Genomic DNA, 15,552 nt, shown 5'->3' on the forward strand with positions numbered 1-15,552 from the left:
TTAACCTTCTCTGGTTCCTAAATAAATGTTCCTTCAGAGTTTTCTGTTCATACCTAATAAAATTTGAGAATGTCCCTACATGCTACTTATGCATATCAGTACAGACTGGTTTTGGAGTTCCTTCTGGAACTGCTCAAGAGGAAAAGTCAGCCAGTGTGGACTAAGATTAAGGCAAAAACAAAACAAAACAAAACAAAAAAACCACAATTATTATGGAACTATTTGAAAAGCTCCTTTGTATTTGAAAGTTCTTAGAGCACTTCAGAGGAGATGACTATGCCCACATTATCATTAGATATCTTTGATATGAGACACATGTTAACATGCTTGTGGAACACAGTTTGTTTTTAGAATAAATTGACAACACATTTTTCTACAGTACTGTTAGAATATTTTCAATTCCTTAAGCATTCTAATAAGTTTATTACATGTACGTGTGTATATATTTGCATTTTTGAGGTGAAGTTTAGATTGTTTTCTTTAGATTGTTTCCCCCTTTTATAGTAATGGAATATAAAGTGAGAATTTATGATATTAAAAGTAGATTGGCAGTATAAATATTCAAAATTAGCCATTCAGTGGTGTCTTTTCTTTTTAGGATTATGCCAAGAATGTTCCATTAAATTAAATTTTCATCACAGGTAATGTCTTCTAAAATGCCATTCTTAATGTTTAGTAATCCAGGATATAGTCATTTACCTGCACTAAATGTCTAAATGTAGACTCGAGTAGTTGATGGTTGAATTGACTGATTGTGTAGAAAATCTGGTATTGTTATATGGCTACATAAACCAGGTGTTTAGAAGTCCATCATGGAGCCGGGCGTGGTGGCTCAAGCCTGTAATCCCAGCACTTTGGGAGGCTGAGGCGGGTGGATCACAAGGTCAAGAGATCGAGACCATCCTGGTCAACATGGTGAAACCCCATCTCTACTAAAGCTACAAAAAAATTAGCTGGGCATGGTGGTGCGTGCCTGTAATCCCAGCTACTCAGGAGGCTGAGGCAGGAGAATTGCCTGAACCCAGGAGGCGGAGGTTGCGGTGAGCCGAGACCGCCCCTTTTGCCCCCCGCCGGGGAAAAAAAGCGAAACTCCCTCTCTCAAAAAAAAAAAAAAAAAAAGAAGTCCATCATGCCCTATTCCTGCCAAGCAGTTTTAAATGTGAAGGCCTATGTGGTGTGGTAGATGGATGTTAAAATTTTTAGTTTGGAGCCAATGTTCAGACACTTTAATATTAGAAATTGTGTTGTAAAGCAGACTTCATAAAGCAGTTCTTGTGTCTCATTTAAACAGTGTTTTAACTGGAGTTTGCCATTCTTACAAAGGATTAGACACCTCTATAATTATTTTAAGTGTTAAAATCAAGGCCAGGTGCAGTGGCTTATGCCTGTAATCCCAGCACTTGGGGAGGCCAACGTGGGTGGATCAATTGAGATCAGAAGTTCAAGACCAGCCTGGCCAACATGGTGAAACCCCGTCTGTACTGAAAATACAGAAATGAACCGGACGTGGTGGTGGGTGCCTGTAATCCCAGCTACTGGGGTGGCTGAGGCAGGAGAATTGCTTGAACCTGAGAGGCGGAGGTTGCAGTGAGCTGCATTCCAGCCTAGCAACAGAGAGAAATTCTGTCTCAAACAAACAAAAAGTTAAAATCAAGCTCCTATTGAATGAGCTCTAATGTATCTGCCACATGAATGTGTAGGAATACTAGTGTCCTGCAGTATATATAAGATCCTGGGCTTTGAAATCAGACCTGAAATAACAGCTTTGTTATAAATGTGCCTGTATAGTATTTTAGCTGTTAAATGTTAAGTAATATTTTTAATTCTTAAAATTAGCAGGATTATTTTTATTACTTTCATTATTCTTTATTTTTTTGAGACAGTGTCTCACTCTGTTGCCCAGGCTGGAGCACAGTGGTGTGATCATGGCTCATTGCAGCCTTAGCCTCCTGTGCTCAAGTGATCCTCCCACCTCAGCTTCCAGAGTAGATAAGACTACAGACATATGTCACTACACCTGGCTAATTTTCTTTAAAGTTTTTGTAGAGATGGTGTTTCCCTTTGTTGCTCAGGCCGATCTTGAACTGTTGGACTCAAGCAATCCTCCTGCCTCAGCCTCCCAAAGTGCTGGGATGATAGGCATAAGCCTCCACACCCAGCCAGGGTTTTTTTTTAGATTACTTGAATGGCCTAAACCTTTATTTTCCCTTCCCATCGATGATACTTAAAGAAACCAGAGATTTATTTTGACCTTGACTTTTGAGCTTCATTTCAAAATGGAAGTGATTCTTACAAAAGAGGCAAGAGTGGTTACTGCATTAAATACTATTATAGCATTTGGTATATGCACTTTAACTTGGAAAATCTGCTAAGCAAGTTTTTTGAAAGTAATCTTTCTCTTTGTCTATATCCTCCTTGCCAGTCCCAATTTCAGCATTATCACCTTTTCCTGTTTAGTATTTCTTTTCTTAACCTATTAAAATTACTTGCTTGCTAACCTTGTAAACCTGGTCTAGAAGAGATAAAGCTGCAACAGTAAGAGTATAAATTATAAGTGGCCTGATGCTGATATATGCATTAACAATAAGCCCTTTCCATTTTCATTCCATATGCTTTTACTATATTCCTTTATTCTTAAAAGAATAAATTTTTATTTACTGGTAGTTTAGAGCTGTTACAGAAGTTTCATCTCGTTTGTGCTTTTTAAACATGTAGATAGATATGGATTATGTGAAGAGAAATGAGATTTGTTTTTATAATTTTGTTTTAAATGGCTAAGTGATAGAATATAGAAAGAAGGAAACAAGTACAATTATAATTTGTCTTTACTATAGTGTATACAGGACTTAGAGAAAATAATTATTTGTCTCAGTGTTTAGACTTCATTATCTTACAGAATGGTTTTAATTAATATACTGGCCTAAAATATTCACAGACTCACTTAAGTTTCCTTATTATATGAATTACACTTAAAAAATAAGTATTTTAACTGATTTTTGTTTTTGTTCATTGGTTTTTATTTTTGAAAAGGTCAGTTGGAAAAGTTAACTTTAATTTTTTATTGTTTAACATGAAGGAGAAAAGAAATCAAGTCAAAGAAAAGAAAAGATAAAACCAAAAAAGATAGTGAAGAGTCATCACATAAAAAATCCAGATTATCTTCTGCAGAAGAGGTTTCCAAGAAAAAAGATAAAGGTAAAAGGAAATTAAGATAAGGGATCTACTCGTATTTATGAGCATGAAATATAATCTGCTGTATTTCATTCATACAATAGGTGAATGCATTTAGAATTTCATTTTACGGTAGTTGAAACTGGCTGAGAATTTAGATATGAATTTAAAGTGACTTACAGGAGTTTTAAGAACTCCTGTAAGTTAATTAAGGGTTAATTTTAGTTCATTTTTGGCAGATAGTATACTATTGCCAGTAGTTTTCTAATTCTTGGCTTTGTCACCTACAGACTTGTTACTTTGGATAAGTTATTGAACTGCTTTATTTTTCTTACGTGTATAGGGGTGAGGTGAATACCTGGCCTTCATACTGGGCAAGTTTATTGGAGAAACTCAAATAAGAATGTGAAAGTCATTTTGAACAGTGCCTTTAAACAGTCTATCATCTATAAATCAATATAAAATTGTAACATTGATTTTATTTATAATGGTCTACAGATTTTTTTCACTAGTTTATGAGTTTCTAGAAATGAGAAAGATTGACCTATATCTGTGCTCTCAGAACCTAGCATGGTGCTGTACATATATACTTAGTAAATAATTATTAAATTCAAGTTCATTAATCAACTGCTTGCTTTTTCCTCAGCAGTCCTTAAGCCCTCTAAGACTCAGCTCCTTCATGTGTAAAATGGTCATGATTCCTTTTAGAATTGTTCAGAAATTGAAATGAGATAATTCATTCAGCAGTTTGCATAATACTTGGCACATATTAGCTATTATGAAAGTACTTCTAGTTGCTTTTTTAGCCCATAATAAAGTAGGTAGATAATTAAATTAGATTCAAGCCAATGTTAATACAATATTTGGACAGGAGAGGGCTCTCTTGCTTCAGCTATGAAGGTCATTAGATAGGTTGCATTCTTAGAAGCATTTACTTCTTCTTGCACATCATGATTTATTCATTATGTAGACAGGGTTTAAATCTACAAGTCCTTGTGATCCCATCTACTCCCATAGCTTCAAGTGTATGGTGTCACCAAGCTTTAGACTTCGTAAAATTGATAGATGGCGAGAGGACGATACTGTGTTATTTTAATTGCTTATTAAGAGATAGCGTTTGTTGCAGAATGCCTTTTTGTCTCTATCTTAATTATTTCCTACTGTAAGGTAAATTTTAACCAATAAAAGTTAAAAATATCTTTTGAGTTTTAAAAACTTATCCTTATATGCTAGTAAAATATTAATGTTACTTAGAAATTTGTTGCCCTCATTGTATTATATGTTCATTCTTATCACAACTGTGATACCATGTTAATCACTGCATATTCCAAATGAAAGAATTCATCTTTACTTTATAAAATGTTAACTGAGTACAATCAGAATAGATTGGGTAGATGAATACTCAGGTTCAGGGCTGGGATTGGACCCTTCATATTAAGCATACATATGCACGCGATCTTCCTTATAGATGTTTTTCCTGTAGTGTTTCATCAGTAGATGACACTTATGTTGACCTAAAAACTAATATCAGAAATCTGGGGGTTATCCTTGATACTTTCTTTTTCCTTGTTACTTATGTTTAATTTGTCATCAAGGTCTGTGAATTTTACCCACAGAGTATGTATTTCTCAGGTTCTGTCCACCATATTACAAATCACTGTACTTTCTCTTGTGGGCTACTGTTACATTCTCCTTATGGGCTCCACTACTGTCTTGCCATCCCACCTTCCCTCCTCTTAATCCAGTCTCCATAAATCAATGGTTCCCTGTTGTTTTTAGGCTGGTAACCAAAATCCTGGACAAAGCTAAAAGGTTCTATGTGATCCAGAACTTGTGTACCATACAAGTCTTGTTTCTCACCACTCCGTACCTCACTTTCACACTCCCCCCATGTAGCCTTTCAGTTTCTGGAAATGCCAAGCTTCTTTCAGTTTTAGGGGTTATATGGATGCTGTGTCTTCTCTTCCTAAAACTTTCAGTTCTATCCCAGCTCATCCCTCAGGTCTAAGCTCTTAAATGTCATTTCCAAGGATCCTTTCCTGATTTCATCCCCCACCTTGTATCTAAGTTTGGACTCTCATTTGTAATGCTGTCATGGCTCCTGACACTTTCCATTATTACATATATGACAATGTAAAAGGCAAAGAGAAGCAGAGATTCTGCCTGCTTTGTTCATTGCTATGTCCCTAGCACCCCACTAGCTCATTTGTGTTCAGCATAAATAATAAAGAATGAGAGAATAAAAGACTTTGAAGATTCTTCAGGGATAGAAAACCAAAGCAGGATGGAATTGAGACATCTGTTTCTTATTCTCTATTTAGAGTGCCTTTGAGATTAAAGTCTCTAGAAATACAGCTTTTTTACCCCAGCTTCTATGGCATATAACAGAAAATAACAAAATTTTAGCTAACTTTTAGGAAAACCATGTGGAACTCTTTAATATTTTATCTGGGATTATCCAGAATTGCTTTATCATTGACTTGATTCCTTCTTGCCAGACCACCTTAATTTGGATCAAATTTGAAGAGTAATTAATAAATGCTTAACATCTCAGCTGTATTTGGACTGTTGACATGCCTCAAAACTACTTCCTTTAATTTTATTTCTATTTTTCTGGCCTCTCCTTAACTGATGCTTTTTTTTTTTTTTTTTTTTTAAGGACAGGGTTTTGTTCTGACACCCAAGCCCTAGGCTGGAGTACTGAAATACAGTGGCATAATCTTGGCTCACTGCAGGCTTAACCTCTGGGGCCCAAGTGTCCTCCTCCTTCACCCTCCCAAGTAACTGGGACTATAGGCCCATATTACCACACTCAGCTAATTTTTTTATTTTTATTTTTTTGCAGAGACAGGGTCTTGCTGTTTCCCAGACTGGTCTCAAACTCCTGGCCTCAAGCAGTCCTCTCACCTTGGCCTCCCAAAGTTCTGGGATTCCAGCATGAGCCACCACACCTGACCTCCTTAGCTGCTTTTAACTGAAGTTCCTCCTCAGTCTTACTCTTAGCTATTAGAGTTCCTCAGGGCTCTTACCTAGACTTCTCTAGGTTCTTTCTGTACTCCCAGTGTGATCCCATCAACTCTCATAGCTTTAGGTTATCATCTTAGAAAATGTTAAATAAGTAATAGATGCATGACTAGATAGCCAAATGAAAGGATAGAGAGAAAAAGTAAGAAAGATCAATAGCTGACTTTAAGGACCAGCCTGCTTTGACAGGTGTGGGGAGAACAAGATACTTAGGTAGACTGTCTTGGCAAAATGTTCAGAATCTTAGCCCTCTCACCATCACCCCTTTCCCCAAAGCTACCTAATCCTTCAAGTTTCAGCTTAGCTCATTTCCTTGGAAAGGCCCTTCCTGATACCCTTCACCTCACTTCTCCAAATAAGATTCCTATAACACGTTCCAATAATACCTGTCACTTACTTAGAAATACATAGTATCCTTGGAATAATTTGTTTATTTTCTGTGAGAGAAGAGACTATGTGACATGTTTACTTCGTTATCTCTAATTCCTGATAGTGCTTGGTCCTGTAGTAGGCATTCAATAAATGTAGGTGAGTGAATCAGTGAATTCAACCGCATTTTTTCAAAGTTGAAAGGAGCCTCAGAAATCAATCCTGGAATCAGGATTGGAAGGGCATTCGTTAGTTTTGCTTTTCAAAGTATGGTCCTCTGGCCAGCATTTGGGAACTTGTTAGCAACTCACAATCTCAGACCCTTCCAGGTCTACTAACAAGCTCCCAGGATGATTCATATGCACTGAAGTTTGAGAGAGGCACTGCTGTATATCATGTGATTATTCTGCATCGGTTCAACATTTCCAGGGAAAAGGAACCCACTACTATCAAAAATTATGCTTTACATTTTCAGGTAGTTGTAATTGCTTGCATGTTTCTCTTAACATTCAGCCCAAATCTACAGCTTCCTCCCTTTGGGTCTAATTATGTCCTTGGGCCTCCAAATCAGGCCTAATGTCTTTTTTACCTATTGACCTTTGGATATTGGGAAGCAGTATCATGTTTCTCATTAGAGGATGACAGGAAGGAATATATTTCTTATTTCCTTACCCTGTAGTTCTTGTGCTCCTCATCTGGTGTAAAGGGGCCAAAAACTTTGGGTTATGAGGCCTCCTATCCAGGAACATCAGAGGAATTGTTACTGTCCATCTGTCACCTGCCCTTTTTTACTTTATCATCCTTCAGAAATATTTTCCCTGAGGTCTTATTGCAGGAAGCTCTGTATAGTGGTGATTTTTTAAAAAAAATTTCACTGATCTTCAGTGCCTTTCTCTTTTTGTTTCTCTCACTGGATAACCATTGTAGAGCTGAGAATTTTCGTTTTGTGATGTAATTGTATGTGTTCTTATCAGTTACTGAGAACTAATGCTCATCTATATCTGACCTTAGAAAAGATATTGTAAAAAGCAAGTGTTTATTTGTAAACTGCTTTCAAATGTTGAACATCTCTATAGATAATAAATTATTGCTTATATTGCAGCTAATCTGTGAGGTTTTCTTTTGAGCAATATGAGATTTTGGCTTTTTTGCAGGTACTCATTATTTTTTAAGTTTTGTGCTGGCTATTACGGACCATGTGAGAATATAAGATATGATCCCTGCCTAAAAGAACATTTTAATTAGGGAGATAAGACTACAGAACATGAAAGATTAGAACACAGTGAAGTGCTTATCTGTAAGACTATAAGCAAACTAGAATATTGCTAAGAATTCTGGTTACAACTACAGTGATTGTATTACCACAAGATGATACTTAATAAGTGAATGATGTTTCCTTTTCAAAAGGGCATTCATCTTCAAAGAAATCAGAAGATTCTCTAAATAGTAAGTAACAAGTATTTATTTAATAAAAATATGCATTTGAGGTATTTGCAATTTGGATTTCCCGTGAATTGCATCTTGCTGTGATGTGAATTATTTTTTGTTTTTGTGAATTATTTTTGTACATGAGAAAAACTGTAGAAAAAGCCCAAAAGTGTATAGGATTTATTCCCCAATTAAGGATATTAAATTTCTTAAATACAGAGAGCCTTAAAAAAATTTCCAGTATATACAATGGATATATCTTTCAATTTCATGTTATAAAATGTGAAGGAAGAAAAATAAAGGGATGAGGTTGTAATGGATTTAAATTAGTCTTATGGTTTTCACTATTTTGGATCAAAACAGATTGGTTTTCGTTGAGTATTTGCTGCAAATTTTATTTTTCCCTGCAACTTTCCAAAAAGTATTCACAATGACTTATGAAAACATACACAATAAGTTTTTTAAGGTTAAAAAAGTCAGAATAATGAAAAAATAAGGTAGAATAGCAATGTAGCGCTACGGGTGAAATTGATACACACAAATGTATACCCAAAAGTCCTGCATAATTGCAAAGATAGGTCACAGATCTGTCCGTGTTCTGCCTAACAACCAAACCTAAGAGTGAAACCTGCAGTAGAAATGTTAATTGTACCCATAAGATCACAATGAGAACTCCTAGAGTGTTCAGCTTTTTCCTGGCAGTTTTGAGAGAGGAGTCTTCTATGGGTTTGTAAAAGGGGACAGCAATTTGTGTCATAACAAACAGTAGCTTTGAATCTAAGCAGTAATACGATGTTGAATTTTTTAAAGACTTATAGTAGGCTCAAGGCCTACTAATAAGGTGTAGTTCAATAGCATATCTAATTCATTTTATACTCTGTGGACTTATTTCATAGAAATTTAGAAACTTGAGATTTCTAGGCTTACTTGCTTATTTATAAACCTAAGAATTAAAAAAAAATTTTTTTTTCTTACTTTAAAATAATGAATATTTATTGTGGCAAACTCAGGGAAAAAAGTTTGATAATTATTCCAAATTCCACAACTCAAATATAAACATTATATGCATTTAGTGTAATTCTTAACAAGAAATTTTAAATATTCAATGATCAGAAATTTTACACTGAGAAAAATAGAAATTTAAGATAGTTGTTTAAAAATTTAGTGGGAAGGGAGATGTTGATGGAGGTATTCCTCTAACTTAGGAATATAGTATATTCCTTATAATTATTTTGCTTGTACCAACTTTGTTTTCAACATATTTGAAGTGTCTTAAAGCACTGACACTCTCTCCCCATGTAAATTCTAATTTATCAGGAGGTCCTTTCCTAAATTAGGTGAAATGTAGTGACAATTTCGAAAATACAGCCGGTTGTAAGGCCAGTGGACCAATGTTAGCTCAGGATGAAATCACAGATACATACTTCAACAAAAGTGTATACAGGCTAAAGTGGGAAAGTGTATTTTAGTTTTCATCCATTTCCAACAATGAGAGGTGTGAATGCTTATGTAATGTAGAAAAATTTCCCCTTTTTCAGTTCTAATTTTTTATTATTTAAAAATATTTTGGAAGAAATTCTTGAATCACTGATTGATGCTATTCTTTTATTTCTTCTGCCTGCCTTCTCCCTCCCACTGTCTTTCACCCCTGCCCTCTGAATCCTTCCCTGCCTCCTAGAAATAACCCTTAACTCTCTTTTACCTCTCCTCAACTAAGTGAAATTTTTACTAGTAGAAGCAGGGTGAATACTGTGAAGACTATATCCAATCTGAAAAACCTCTAGCTTAATTTGGCCTTGAAAAAACAAATTATCCATTTCAAGCTGACCTGCTATTTGGCAGCCAGAAAGCTATTTACCATAGCAAGCAGGAAACGATGACATTGTTATGGTATGCTAACCCCAAATATCCTCTCAGGCAGTCAGCCATGTGTATTACATGGTCTTGGCAATTTCAGACATCACATTTTGCTATTTGTTTTATTTCCATTTGGATAATACTCAGTTACCTTCTTAACCCATTTAACATATGGATTATTAAAACCAAATCCATGGAGAAAAAAACTCATTTTCTGTCAGCTCAGTAGTAAGTTCTTTAGATGTGTTACCTCATTTAATCTTAATAATGGGCATACAATATTCTTATTTTGTAGATGAGAAAAATTAAGACCTAGAGAATGTTTTTAAATAAATGAAGAAACTTAATTTTAAAAAATGTGTGTATTTAAAATATACTGATGACTTGCTGCCCTCTTAACAAATTTCAAGTATTGTTGTCTGTAGTCACCATGCACATGACATCTCCCAAGAACCGGAGAATTGAAGTAAAGTGTCCAAGGTCAAGTAGTTGATGACAGAGCTAGGATTACACATAAGTTTAAGTTTATAATTCCAAAGTCTATGCCCTTTACCTGTATCATCAATCAGTTGTTCATCAGTGAAATCAACTGTATGTCTATTCTTTTTTTTTGAGATGGAGTTTCGCTCTTGTTCCCCAGGCTGGAGTGCAATGGCGCGATCTCGGCTCACCGCAACCTCCGCCTCCCGGGTTCAGGCAATTCTCCTGCCTCAGCCTCCTGAGTAGCTGGGATTACAGGCATGTGCCACCATGCCCAGCTAATTTTCTGTATTTTTAGTAGAGACGGGGTTTCACCATGTTGACCAGGATGGTCTCGATCTCTTGACCTCATGATCCACCTGCCTCAGCCTCCCAAAGTGTTGGGCATGAGCCACCACGCCCGGCTATATCTATTCTTTATACTCCAGTTTTGGCGTATGCATTATACAGATCCACATTAAATGATTTCATCTATGTTTCACTTCTGTCTATAAAATGGGTATAAAGAGACCTACTTTGTTGGATTATTATCAGAATTGAATGAGAAAACATACATGTAAAGTATGCGCCTGACACAAAGTAAGTCCTTGATAACCCGTAGCTGTTATTATCAGAAAAGAAAAAGACAGATGTAGAAATCCTGTGTTTGTTCTCTAGAATTGATGAAATGAAAAGTTAAGTCTGTAAAAATCTGACCTGTCCATTTGTTATCATGATTATTGGAAACATTTGCCATTTCTTCAGTAGGGCAAGTTATTAGTTATCATGTAATAGCCACAGAAACCAAGATGATAGGCCTGCTTTCATTATTCAAAATATACAGGGAAAATTGTATGCAGTCTTATTGTATGCACCACATTCTAAAGGAACATTGAAAACTTGAAGCAGGTCAAGAAGAAAAAAACTGAGGTATCGAGAGAACTTGAAATTGTGTTTAGGGAGAATGTTGGAGGAACTGCAGATGTTTAGCTGGGAGACGAGTGAAGGGATGGGAGGGAAGAGGTGAGGAAGTAGACATGGAAATTACTGTCTGGATATTTGCAAGGCTGCTACTACGTAGGAGACTTATTTTTTACGACTCTGCATTGGCAGAACTGCTCAAAGACAGATTTTTGCATTAATTTAAGGAAAAACTTGTCCTTTAGAACTGACTGACAAAAGGAATGGAGAAATGGGCTACCTCTGGAGTAGTGAGTGTTCAAGCATGGATTGGATTGCCACTTGTTACTGGAGGTGTTGCAGTGAAAGGTTCATTCATTGGCTAAGTGTTGGATTAAATGACCTCCAGGTTTTCCCCTTTCAACTCAGTCAGTGACTTAAATTCTGATCACTACTTGCCAATAAGTACTGAATAGATTTATTTGCCAGTGATGCATTCTTTTGTGTTGCCTGTTCTTCCAATTGTTCTTTCCTTAGTAATAGCCGTCCCGCCTCTGGTAGGTTGTAACAGTTGTGATAGCAATGATTTGTAGTGACTGCCAACCTTCAGGAAACCAGGTTACTGTAGATTCTTAGGGTTATAAGGGACTGTAAAGGTCATTTAGTCCAGTCTTGTAGACTTGACTCTCTAGGGATATCTGGCCACATTTTTAGTGGGCATTTTTAAAGACAGTTATTTTATAGTGTTACTCTAAACTGTTGATTTTTTAGTAAAATTGATTGACTGATATCAGAAAACTGGTGTAAGAAAGCTGGCATGTGGGGAGTACTCCTGGAAGGGAATAAGAAAACAGAGTCAATCCTTTTGAAATTAGCTGCCCACTTCTAAAGGCCTTGTAGATTTTGTTCTCTGGCATCATTAACAGAGTAACACCATAGTAATAACCTTACTAGCCTAGTTAGTTTTTCTATGCTTTATCTCATATTAGTGAGTTTTCATAAAAATAGGAGAAGATTCTTATTCTTTTTTCCCTCATATTGTAAATTTGGGACACTGGCCATTCCAGTGATGGATGTCATTGAGCCAGGAATTTGTTTTCAAGATTGAAATTTTATCATTTGTATGTAGATCATTAGAGTACAAAATGCCCTCTCCCTTTTTGCTATTTTTGCTAGAATTGGTGCCAGAATAGATTCAGTTAGGAGCAAAGTTTAGACACACATGTTGATTCAAGGTTCAAAGTCCAACAGGTAAAAGGCTAGAACCACCATAACAAATCAATGCTGTTTTATTTTTATGTTGTGTTTAACTAAAGGACATTCTATATTGACAGGCCACATTTGTGCCATTTCTTTTTTAGATTAATAATCGTTATTGGAGAGGAATTGTTTGCTGATTTAACTACTTTGTGGAATATGGTGTTATTGCCTGATAATTTTGCAGTATTTTTAAATTTTTAGTTGACTAATAAAGGTGATTTATTTGAAATATCTCTATTTTGTTTTGTTTTTATAAATAAAATATCGCTTTTACTGATTTTGAGGGTAATACATGCTCTTTGTTTAAAATACAAATAATTTAGAAATATTTAAAATAGAAAGTAAAAGTATTCCAAACCCACAGATAATATAATCACTGTTAAGTTTGGTTGGTTTTTGCAAACTTATGATACATATATAAAATTACATGTATGTATATAACATGTATATACTTTTAACATATATATTATACTATTCATACTTTTTGTAACTTTTTAAAAATTTAGTATAGAATGGACATTTTTCTATGGCAGTACATACAGATATGCTGATATTTTTAAACAGCTGTATAGTATTTAACCAGTCCTTAATCCCTAATTCGTGGTAATTTAGGTTGGATTTTTTTTTTGTTGTTATACCATGTGTATCTTTGTACATATGTATCAGAGGTGCTTATTTATCTATGTAAATAATCAAATTCCCAAAAGCAGCATTGCTGGTCAAAGGGTATGTGTTTTAAACTGATCTATATTGCCAGATTTTCCTCAAGAAGGTTTACAGAATTTTCACTCCCAGCAATGTGTGAGAATGCCAATTTCTTCACTGAAACAGGCTTCTTCCAATTATGTAATCAGCATTGGTTTTTTAGAATGTCTAACAATTTAAAAAAATAATAATTTAATTAGCTGGTCTTACATACTAGCTCAGTTCTTAAGGTGCTAATTCTAATGTAAATATGTTCTCTACAAGTGTAAATCTTAACTTGCATGTCTTCTATGGAACCAAGAAAAAGAAGAAACTAGGTCAGAGACAACTATATTGCAAGAGATAATTCACTTACAAAAGTTAATATTGGAGTTGCTACTTTAACTCAGTGTAACTTAGAGAAGTTTCCATGAGACTTAAAAATCCTTGGCCTTTTTGCCGAGACTCTGGTATTTTTTAGCTTATTTATATATGTTTTAAAAGAATTTATCATACCTGTGAGAGTGAATTAAACTTCTGGAGAGCCATAAAAGTTGAAGCTCAGTTAAATAAAAAGTTAACTGTATTGGTAAATAGTTAAAAATGTGTTTTAAGTATAATACATTTTTAAAAATCATCTCTTTTAAATTAACAGGAAACTCTGATAAGGAAGAAAATACTTCAGAATCTGAACTTTGGAAGGGTCCACTACCAGAGACAGATGAAAAATCACAGTAAGTACTGATATTAGTAGATAATACATACCTTTTGTTTTTTTTTTTTGGTAGAGACAGAGTCTAGCTCCATCACCCAGGGTGGAGTGCAGTGGCGCAATCTCAGCTTACTGCAACCTCCACCTGCTGGGTTCAAGCAATTATCCTGCCTCAGCCGCCTGAGTAGCTGGGACTACAGGTGCACACTGCCACACCCGCCTAATTTCTTTTGGATAATACGTACCTTTTAAATCAGTTTAGAAGCTATCACCACGGCTTTATTAACGAAAAAATACAACATCATGATGATCTGTTTAATACCCAGGACTGCCTAGTCTGGTAAGATTAGAGCTTATTCCCAGCCATTGTCATAAGCAGCCAACATGTCCAGCTTCCTCCTGGTAAATAAATCTTTGATCAGTTCACTTTAAAAGATGACCTTCTGGTCCTTGCTTGGATTTCTTCAGAGATGGCTGTATCGGAGAAGCCTATTCCATGATACTGTGATTATCATAAACCTATGCAACTGAGCCCCTTGCATGGGAAGTACCCTTCTACACTGTGGTCACACTAGTTTTTGTTTTAAAAAAATAAAACAATATATCTACTGCTACAAATACATAATATATTTACTATGCTCAGAGTAGTAAAAGAACTACAGCCTAAGCAGATTTACCCAACTCCCCTTAGTTATTCCCCAATGTAACCTAGACTTACATTTTTCTTTAAAAATAGTTTTTTAAATTTATTTATTGAGGAGACTATAGTTTAAAATGAGAATGAACAGAGAAGTGATAAAGTAAGACCAAAAATTAAAGAGAAGCAATGACATTTCACAAGTATTTCAAAACAAAATTTTGGGTAATACATTTAGGGATAGGTGCCAACATATGAAATATTTTTATTTTTATCTGGGTATAGTTATGATCATTTTAGAAACTAAGAATTATTTGATGGCTGAATTGTGAGAATATATTGATATACAGCAGAATCAGCCAATATGTTGACTTAAAGTATTTTATTTTATTAATCTTATATAATGTGTCATGTAGTGATTTTTTACTCTAATTATTGATCTTAATATGTATGCTTTTTTTTAAAATAGGGAAGAAGAGTTCGATGAGTATTTTCAGGGCTTGTTTCTGTGAGACGAGAGAAAGAAGCCTCCGCTCCTTAATGTGAAACTTTATGAAGTTTTAAACTTCAGACACTTTGAAATTTTATGTAAGTTTTTATCTGCAAATTACAGCTTGTGTGGTTTGTCTTTGGAAATAAAAATCCAAGTTCTCTCATAATATCAATTACTTTGGAAATTCATTAGTTCAATTAAAGACTTCCCTATCCTTTAAATATCTTCTCAATTGCTTATCTACAATTCTGTTTTATCTGTAGCTCCTAGGGGATAGAGCTCATACTCTGTACAGATTCCATTGTTCCTATATATTTTTTTCACTGATTTCTATTTATCTTCTCTTGCCTTCATTATATTTTTTATTATTTTTTCTTTTTTTTAAGCCACCGTATTGGATTTGTTTGTTTGTTTTTAATTTTTTTTCTTTTGTAGGAACAGAGTCCTCCTGTGTTGCCCAGGGTGGTATTCAAACTCCTGGTTTTACGCATTCCTCCCACCCTGGCCTCCCAAAGTGCTGGGATCACAGGTGTGAGCCACTGTGCTGTGCCAATTATT

General features: G+C 35.1%; 1 protein-coding gene across 7 annotated transcripts in view; it reads left to right on the forward strand.

The window, feature by feature from the left end:
- Window positions 1-15,215, forward strand: part of LOC116528292 (protein FRA10AC1) — a 90,372-nt gene extending 75,157 nt beyond the window's left edge. For 3 of the 7 annotated variants that reach the window (XM_032245497.1, XM_032245500.1, XM_032245502.1), the window contains exons 10-14: window positions 599-641; window positions 3,077-3,195; window positions 7,972-8,010; window positions 13,808-13,886; window positions 14,971-15,215. In XM_032245497.1, the coding sequence (XP_032101388.1) occupies window positions 599-641; window positions 3,077-3,195; window positions 7,972-8,010; window positions 13,808-13,886; window positions 14,971-15,013 (323 nt within the window). In that variant the 3' untranslated portion in view covers window positions 15,014-15,215. The remainder of the gene's footprint in view (window positions 1-598; window positions 642-3,076; window positions 3,196-7,971; window positions 8,011-13,807; window positions 13,887-14,970) is intronic. The other 4 variants (XM_032245501.1, XR_004258971.1, XM_032245498.1 and 1 more) reach the window with 4 other exon arrangements.
- Window positions 15,216-15,552: the final 337 nt, after the last annotated feature.

The sequence above is a fragment of the Sapajus apella genome, unplaced genomic scaffold (assembly GCF_009761245.1).
Source record: "Sapajus apella isolate SASKATOON/1434 unplaced genomic scaffold, GSC_monkey_1.0 scaffold58, whole genome shotgun sequence".
Taxonomy (NCBI): domain Eukaryota; kingdom Metazoa; phylum Chordata; class Mammalia; order Primates; family Cebidae; genus Sapajus; species Sapajus apella.